The 9,988-nt window shown below is 38.9% G+C and overlaps 1 protein-coding gene across 1 annotated transcript; it reads right to left on the bottom strand.

The window, feature by feature from the left end:
* Window positions 1–438: 438 nt before the first annotated feature.
* On the bottom strand, window positions 439–9,345 carry LOC123866276 (trypsin Tyr p 3.0101-like). The gene is made up of 3 exons (XM_045907730.1): window positions 9,176–9,345; window positions 6,893–7,148; window positions 439–702 (listed from the first exon to the last, which is right to left on the bottom strand). The coding sequence occupies exons 1-3, from the start codon at window positions 9,343–9,345 to the stop codon at window positions 439–441; spliced, it is 690 nt and encodes a 229-aa protein (XP_045763686.1).
* Window positions 9,346–9,988: the final 643 nt, after the last annotated feature.

The raw sequence follows: 9,988 nt of genomic DNA, 5'->3' as shown, positions 1-9,988 counted from the left end.
AACAATCTGAACATCGTCCTTCCGAACAATCTGAACATCGTCCTTCCGAACAATCTGAACATCGTCCTTCCGAACAATCTGAACATCGTCCTTCCGAACAATCTGAACATCGTCCTTCCGAACAATCTGAACATCGTCTTTCCGAACAATCTGAACATCGTCCTTCCGAACAATCTGAACATCGTCCTTCCGAACAATCTGAACATCGTCCTTCCGAACAATCTGAACATCATCGTTCCGAACAACCTGACCATCATCGCCCCGAGCGGTCTGAACATCATAGCCCTGAGTGGCCTAAACATCATCCTTCCGAGTGACCTGAACATCATAACCCTGAGCGGCCTGAACATCATCCTTCCATGCAACCTGAACATCATAACCCTGAGCGGACTGAACATCATCCTTCCATGCAACCTGAACATCATAGCCCTGAGTGGCCTAAACATCATCCTTCCGAGTGACCTGAACATCATAACCCTGAGCGGCCTGAACATCATCCTTCCATGCAACCTGAACATCATAACCCTGAGCGGACTGAACATCATCCTTCCATGCAACCTGAACATCATAACCCTGAGCGGCCTGAACATTATCCTTCCATGCAACCTGAACATCATAACCCTGAGCGGACTGAACATCATCCTTCCGTGCAACTTGAACACCATAACACTGAGCGGCCTGAACATCATCCTTCCGAGTGACCTGAATTGTAATACCATTGTTAACCTACATTTAGAACAAATAAATGATTGATTGATTGGTTGGTTGATTGATTAATTGACTGAACATCATCCCTCAGAGCGAACTGAACGGCTTTCAAAGCGACCTCACTGGCATCCTATATAATAGAACCATAGATATAAATGTATTTATTTCGATTTCTGTGAATAGAACGATTTCAAAAACGTTCTACAAAACAAGAGCCGTAGTATCAAGGGGCATAGCAGTGCCTCCGCCAAGACATAAAATATTTATCCGAAAGCAAGTGACTCAACTTTGATAACGATTTGATCGTTACAAATTGTGTGTTTGTTACGTTGTGTGTCTACAAATAGTTTTCAGACCTTAATGTCAAAAATGCGTTTCCTACATCCCTCACACTCGCATGTGAGGCGCTAGTGTCGCAGCCGCGAGTCGAGCTCAATTACATTTTGTCCCGGAAAACAAACAGTCCTCGCGGGATATTTTAAAAAGCGGAAAACATCCGCAGGATCATGAGCATCGGCTGATTAAAAATAAAGCTGTAAGACCTACCTACCTGCCAAATTTCATAATGCTAAGTCAACGGGAAATACCCTATAGGTTTTCTTTTCAGACACGACAAACCGACAAACGGACAGATGGACAGATAGACAGACAGACGGACAGACAGACAGACAATAAAGTGATCCTATAAGGGTTCCGTTTTTCCTGTTGATGTACGGAACCCTAAAAATGGGCTAAATTGTTAACCACCTCTTTTTTGGAAGTCGGTTAAAATATAGGTTCTAAAACACATTTCTTTACATTGGGATTAATCGTATTTTTTTATATCTTCTATTAATATACATATATACGGTCAATAAACTATACGAGTGCACTTAATTTCGACTAGCACAAATCTAAATTGACTGTGAGGACTGAGGACATCACTAGCTCGCAATGGCATACCACTAGAATTTCGATAGCGGACGCTGTACAAAAATGTACGCAGTGTGAGTACTACGGCACACTCCAGATATTATCAAACTCAACATGCCGCCAAAAAGCCGCAAACTGTCATAGTTGTTTTTTAGGTGTATTTATCGGGATGGATCATCGAAAAATCATAGGTCTATGGGATGGATTATGTTTTAAATATTATTTATAGCAAAAACGGAACTACTAAAATATTACTACTTACAAATAAAATGTTATGCCTGTATTAGTAATATTGCACTTCCCCGTTGAATATCCGCGGCGGGAAATGCTGCAGTACACCATTTTTTCTCCCGCACTTACCTAGGTACGTAGTTGAATACAGTTCTCGCACCCTAATAATTCATTATTATTATTATTACAAATATCACAATACTCACAACTGCATTAATCTATACTAATAAATAAAAAATAAAATTGGAGTGTCTGTCTGTAATTTCGAAATAACTACCGCATATTAAGGTCATATGGTTATTTGAACGATACTATAACTGAATCACACGTTTTTAAAATTTTTGTCTGTCTGTCTGTCTGTCTGTTTGAAAAGGCTAATCTTGGAAACGGCTGAACCGATTTTGACGGGATTTTCACAGACAAGTAGAGAATTGACCAGGGAGTAACATAGGCTACTTTTTTAACCGACTTTCAAAAAGGGAGTTGTGTTTTTCTACCTATGTACACCGAAATCTCCGAGATTTCTGAACCGATTTGCGTCATTTCTTTTTTAATCGATAGAGGAACTTTGCGACATTGTTTCATAAAAAATTTGGAGTCCAACTCCTCAATCCTGATGCTGCAGGGGATCTGACCAATCCACGCGGGCGAAGCTGCGGGCATCAGCTAGTAATAAATAAAAGAGGTTATGACGTAGTCTTTTCATATCTAATTAAAGTAAAAATTGCTAATCTATATTACTAATCTATACTAATAAATAAAATTGGAGTGTCTGTCTGTAATTTCGAAATAACTACCTCATATTAAGCTCATATGGCTATTTGAACGATACCAACACTGAATCACACGTTTATAAAATTTTTGTCTGTTTGTCTGTCTGTCTGTCTGTTTGAAAAGGCTAATCTTCGGAACGGTTGAACCGATTTTGACGGGACTTTCACAGACAAGTGTAGGATTGACCAGGGTGTAACATAGGCTACTTTTTTAACCGACTTTCAAAAAGGGAGTTGTTTTTCTACCTATTTACACCGAAATCGCCGAGATTTCTGAACCGATTTGCGTAATTTTTTTTTAATCGATAGAAGAACTTTGCGACATTGTTTCATAAAAAAATTGGATTCCAACTCCTCAATCCTGATGCTGCAGGGGACCTGACCACCAAAACTGATGGGATTTAGAAACTGTCGGTTATAAATTGATGATTGATATTGAAGGTACCTATCTATACCAAGTAAAGACTTTGTCGAGACTTTGACCTCGAGGACCTAACTCCTCAACCCTGATGCTGTAAGGAATTGCATTCCTAAATCCTGGTGATCCCACGGGATTCTTAAAGGATCATCCGTTTAAATGTTTTTACGTGGTAGAGAAACACGTTGTGTCCCGGGGACGGGCTATTACGGATAGGCTACTTTTGTCCTGGGAATTCAAAAGTTCCCACGGGATTTGTTTGCCCTGACTATGCAACCAATCAACTTGATTTTTAGCATATAGATACTTGAAAGGACGCAGAGTAACATAGGCTACTTTTTATCCCGGCAAATCAAAGAGTTCCCACGGGATTTTGAAAAATCTAAATCCACGTGGACGAAGTCGCGGCCATCAGCTAGTTAATAATAATTATCTCGCTCTAGCAACGCGGAGGATTGTTAAAATCATTGGAAATGCCGTCAATCAAGGATAAGAAATGTAACCTAACCTAACCTAACACATCATAAGGCGGTGGTCTGCAACAAAAGTGTAACAAACGCCGAACGTCGCGTCCAGCGTCTGCTGACGCTGTACGCGGCGCAGCGCTGTTTGCGATGGTCACTCAGAAGTGTTTAGTTTCGCGCATGCGCTCAATGTATGTAGCATAACATACATTGACGTGAGCGATTAAAATATGGATGAACAAACAATTTTAAGAGTTCTTCTCGAAGAGGAAGAAGATGATGACCTCGTTCTACAAATGTTATTGAAACAGGACAGAAGAAAAAGACGTCACGATCTTTTCGTGAAGAGAGAGGTCGAGGGTTGTTTCAATACGTTGATAAAAAAACATTTATATACTAACGATACCAAGCATAGATATGATGCCAAGTTTAAAGAATACTTTCGTATTTCAAAGGATCAGTTTACCAATTTTACCATCTTGTATGTAAAAACGCGCGCGTCCAGTACGCCAGAATGCTCCGAAATGACTGCGTAGGCGGCGTACAACCGATGGACGCGGCGCACGGCGTTCGTGCGCCGCGTCAGGCGTCTGAGAGAGACCACTATAGTGCATTTCCATAGTAAGCATTCATAGGCCGCGTATAGCGTCACGTCGGACGCGACCTACGGCGTTTGTTACAGACCACCGCCTAAGACTTATCTTACTCAAGACGATGATAGCACTAAGCACCTATCTTGTTTCTTTCTTTTTAGTTTATTTTACTTGTACCAAATCTGGTTCAAGTTGTTTCATTTTTTTCCGTAGTCGGGTTATAGTTTTTACAAAGTAAGTACTATTTTATTTTAAAATCATTAGCAAGTAAGCGATTAGTTAAGATACTCTAGTAGCGAGTCGTTACATTCGACAGGTCCAAGCTACTTATGAAACTCTTTAAATAAGATATGACCTATAATTGCACAAACTAAGTAATTTATAATCGTTTTATTAAAATTGTATACCCAGCTACTATATTTCGGCCTTTCCTTTAAAACACTTTAACAAAATTACAAAATTTATGATAATCCTAAAATGAAACAATAAACCCAAAAATAATGATTTTATTCATACAAATTATTGTTTTCTTGTGAAAAACATGTCAAAAGTGAACCTAGAAGTGATTCTCATACTCAACTCCTGTACGCTCGGTGATAAACTCACGGATCCACCTGTCTTGGAGGTTAGTGAAGATGCTGGGAGACATGTTAGGTCCACAACCGCTAGACATGGAAAAGAGTCCATATATGAAATATCCAAGAGACGCTGGACTACCTTGATCACCCTTAAAATAACATGGCAAGCATTATATTAATTATATCCTCCTGACCATGGTCAGTCGAAAAAATATTTATAGTTCGGGATATAATATATACTACATCTCAGTGTAAAGGCTGTGGTAAAGGTTTCCATTTCAAGGCAAGGTGAGCGATATTAATTTATATCCCGAGATATAAAAAGTCTAACCAGAAAATAAAACACCTTCGCCATACTGCGGGAAACCCGTGGAACTAATTTAAACAAGACCATATACATACGAACTTATTGACCATATTGTATGGTCAATATGTAGGTATGTGGTACTAGTGGCGCCCCCAGGACAAGTTTTTCATATTTTATGGCCAGGCTATATCCATAATATCCATACTTCCATCCATACTAATATTATAATTAATGCGAAAGTGTCTGTCTGTTACGTTTTCACGGCTCAACCGCTGAACCAATTTTGATGAAATTTGGTACAGAGTTAGCTTACATACCGGGAACGGGCATAGGCTACTTTTCCTGGAAAATCAAAGAGTTTCCACGGGATTCTTAAAGGCTCATCTGTTTAACCGACTTATATGAAATTTGGCACAGAGGTAGCTTACGCCCCGGAAATTGACTTCGGCAACTTTTTATCCCGGAAAAGCAAAGAGTTCCCATGGGATTTTTAAAAAACCTAAATTCACGCGGACGGAGTCGTGGACCTCATCTAGTATATTATATTCCATAGTGAAAAATAAGCTTAAAAATGAATAATTACGTCGCATCCCCCTTCGTCTCCAGTATAATAGGCAGATACGGCGCAAAACACGTGATCTTCGAGGTTCCGACATTCTTGTTGATCTATATACACCAGAATTACTTGTTTAAGTACACGAGGACGCTGTAAAAATTAAATCGTTAGCTCCTGGCCGCATATTTTTAGCCAAAAAGTACAAAAGGGAACTTTTCAATAAGCCTCCGCTGTCCTTCCGTCACACTCATTTTAAAATAATAGGTAAAAATAAATTTGAGACACTCACAGTATCTACATTCTACACCCTTTCATATTTTTAACCGACTTCAAAAAAAGGAGGAGGCTCTCAATTATCCTCATGCTGCAACGTACTGAGCTCCTAAGTCGTGTTGTAAATTAATACTCTAGGTACCAAGCAACGGCTTTAAGATTCAACTTTCAAATCTCAACTCTTCAACCCAGGTGATGTAGGGTACAGCACTCCTAAACCAAAGAGATTTAGGAACTGTCACTGGTAAACTAATATTTATTTTAATATATCGAGCATAGACTATATTATTGAACTCCAAGTGAATTCTTGATGCTGCAAGGTACCATACTCTGGAAAATCCATGCTTCTCACATGGACAGTTACTGTTATGTGGCTTGCTCACGCGTCAGGACACCGTCTAACTTTTTTACGTACGCACCAGATGCAGAAACCAAAAATATTGTGTAGAAAAGGGCACTTCCATACAATAATTATACAGTGAAACACTTTTTTAATTTATGTGGCATTGAAACGCATGCCGGGTATCTACAGTTAGTTAATAAATAAAGTATAGAAACAAAATATAAAATAATTAAAAAAAAGATGAAATGAAAAAGAGATAAGATAAATAATTTAAGAAAAAATTAAGTTTTTTGAAGTCGATTAAAAATGAAAAATAATAATAATAATATATTAACTAAAAAACCAAAAACTTTTATTTAAAAAAATTTCATTACACGTGTAACTAAACAAAAATTTCACAATTTTTAGTGGCCCCACTGTACTATATATACTATAATATGCTATGCCCAGTTAAAACCCTACTGTTTACTAAGCTATTACACTGATCGCGAGCAGTTTGCTCGTATCGATTGAGGAGTTCTGTTCTTCATCTCCGAAGATATTCATCAGATCTTCACCAAATTTATATGGGACCACCTGCACAGTATACCCTTTCAATATAAAAAAAATAATTCCAAATCGGTCCAGGGGTCTTTGAGTAATCGGGGAACATACATAAAAAATAATAATAAAAAAAAGATTCCGACGAATTGAGAACCTCCTCCTTTTTTGAAGTCGGTTAAAAAAGTGGAGTCACCTCCTTTGGTGGGTCATCTGAATAAGTTGTGTTCCCCCAACCGGTAAGGTAGAAATCGGAAGGCACTTGGGCTTGAGTAGAGACCAACACGCCCGGCTCCATATCTTCCCCGAAGACAAGAGGTGCCATTGTCCTCATATATGCAACGTCGTACTCATCGCCAGAGTACTGCGGATGCTCGGTTGCTTCGACGATCGGTATGAGAGTTCCCTCGCCACGGACTGCACTGCCAGCTCTAACCTCAATGTCCTGAGGACTGAAAAAAAAAAAAAAATCTAACGGAGGAGGGTTTTAATTGGGCCTAAATATTTTTTTATTATAGCCTACCTCCAAAACTTTTTTTAATTTTTTTTTTCCTTAATATATATATGTAATTCAAATTAGTAAGTATAATTAACTGTGTTTTTTTCAGAGGTCATCCCAAATGCAGGCCAAGGCCTCCCCCCTTTTCTTCCAGTAATCTCTGTTCGCTACCAGACGCGTCTAATGCACAACAAGGCCGTCGAACTCCTCCAGCCCTGTGCGCCAGCGCTCTGTTACCAATGGCAAGCCTTACAGAGAGGTGGTAAACCACATAAATATATACGGCTACAGAAAAAAATGTATGAACGTAGTAAGGCAAGAATATTACTTGATCAGTGAGGGCAACCGCTGAAAATAGAGAGAGGAATAAAGCAAGGTGATTGCTTATCGCCAAAATTTTCAACTGCGTTCTGGAAAACACCTTCCGACAGATAGAAAGGCATCAAAAAGGTATAAGGATTAATGGCAGATATATGAGCAATATAAGATTCGCAGACGACTTAGCGTTATTTAGCACCAATGAAAAAGACCTACAAGAAATGTTAGACGAACTAAATACACACTGGTAAAGTCGGTTTAAAAATGAATACAAGTAAATCTAAGATCATGTCCAACACAGACTGTTCGACCTCTATAAGTCTGGAGAATGATATCCTAGAAACAGTAGATAGTTTTTTAGAAAGGCTATCATGTTCTGATAGACAACAACGTGCATGCACGTGATTTCCTTGACAAAATCCATGAACTGGTCAATTAGCAAAACAGTTCAGCAGAACTTGTTATCACAAAAAATATGTAATTATAATAGAAGAAGAGCTCATTTCCAGGCTATGGAAGCCAACATCCTCCGTTCAATGACTTTCCTAGATTCACAGAAGAATTGACGCAGGTTGCTTTGGGCAGCTATCGACTGAAGCAAGCCCTTAGTTACTATGGTGAACAGTACGTATAACCAAATGGTGCATTCATCACAGAGCTCGCCGGAGATATCCCAATTCCCAGTGGCAGAAGTTTGGAAGATGGCTGGATGAGATCACCTAGTATTACAAGGCCGCATACAATCCAGGTATGTTATAAACGAATTTTGTCCACATTGCAGCTGATCCAGCACTTCGTGGGAGTCAAAATAATTGTACGTGTATTCAAATTCGTATAAAACAATCAGAACAGTAACAAAATCATAAAATCGGTTGCAATTAATTATACAAAGTATATTAATTTTTTGTATAACTTGTATAACACGACATAATATAATGGCCCCACAGCCTTCGGGTCATAATGACAATTGCTTAATCATTAGTTCTAGCAATATCTAACATTATTTTATGTTTCCCAGCACTTTTAGAAATCAATAAAATGTATGAAAATGACGAATCTTCGACCTTGTATAACTTGGTTCAGAACAATCCGACAACTTTTCTGCCATATTAATAACTATTACTCCAAATGGCTAGTTCTAACGATCCGTACCATTTTTTTTCGTTGGCCGGCACTTTCAGAAAAGACCCAAAAATGTATGGAGCTAGAATGATCTCCTTTTCGACTCTATGCGAATTATTGTAACCATGAATGTCTATTTTGACCGGGCTATTAGTTATATTATGTATTTGCCGTTTTGTCGGTTCATGAAGTTTTGTAAAAAAAAGCCATATGTTTCATCAAAGGTTTAAGGCCCATTCGCACAAGAGATTTTTAACGTCCGTTAAAAAAGCGTTCAAATAGAACAAATGCATTCCCAAGTATCTGTTCGCTCTAGCCCTAATTCGCACGAGCGTTAAAACGTTAGACTGAAAATACAAAGTGCGCGTTAAAAAAGCGTTGACGTGTGAACAGATAGGTACTTGGGAATGCATATTATTTTGTTCTATTTGAAACGTTTTTCAACGGACGTTAAAAAGCTCTCGTGCGAATGAGGCCTTAAGGTACAATAATAATAATTGTACTTATTGTGAGTAGATTATCTATGTAATTTGTACTTACTGTGAATCATAACCACGAACGCAGTACGCTGTAGTTAAAATGTAGTTCTCGCTTATAATGACGCCTGAACAAAATTTATATTTTGTGGTCACTTGTGCTACGAAAGGAAACTGGGACATATTGGCCACTTCCTCGCCTCCAGCAATCCTTCCTTCTACTTTGTCAGTCATGGGACCATTTTCAAAGATATGATTTTGTTCTGAAAACGAATAAGTAACCCTTTCATCATCATCATGATCATGATTAACCCATTTCCGTCCCACTACTGAGTACGGGTCTTCTCTCAGAATGAGGAGGTCATAGTCTGCCACGCTGGCCCAATGCGGATTGGCAGACTTTACACATCTTTGAGAACATGGAGAACTCTCAGGCATGTAGGTTCCCTCACGATGTTTTCCTTCACCGTTAAAGCAAGTGATATTTAATTGCTTAAAACGCACATAACTGAAAAGTTAGTGGTGCGTTCCCGGGATCGAACCCCCGACCTCCGATTAGGAGGCGGACGTTCTGGCCACTAGGCTATCACAGGCCACAGCTTTTTGCTATCGTATTAAAATAATAATAAAAGTTATATCCTATGCCTTACCTAGTAAAAGGTAGAATGAAAAAGCTTTTGGTCATAGTCAATCAAACTGGCCAAATGCGGATTGGCAGATATTAATTTTTTAGGATTCCGTACCTCAAAAGGAAAAACGGAACCCTTATAGAATCACTTTGTTGTCTGTCTGTGTGTATGTCTGACTGTCTGTCCGTTTGTCTGTCCGTCCGTCCGTCCGTCCGTCGTGTCTGTCAAGAAAACCTACATATAGGGTA

The sequence above is a fragment of the Maniola jurtina genome, chromosome 6 (genome assembly GCF_905333055.1).
Source record: "Maniola jurtina chromosome 6, ilManJurt1.1, whole genome shotgun sequence".
NCBI classification, from domain to species: Eukaryota; Metazoa; Arthropoda; class Insecta; order Lepidoptera; family Nymphalidae; genus Maniola; species Maniola jurtina.
The sequence above is the reverse complement of the archived record's forward strand: the minus strand, read 5'-3'. Positions and strand labels throughout refer to the sequence as shown.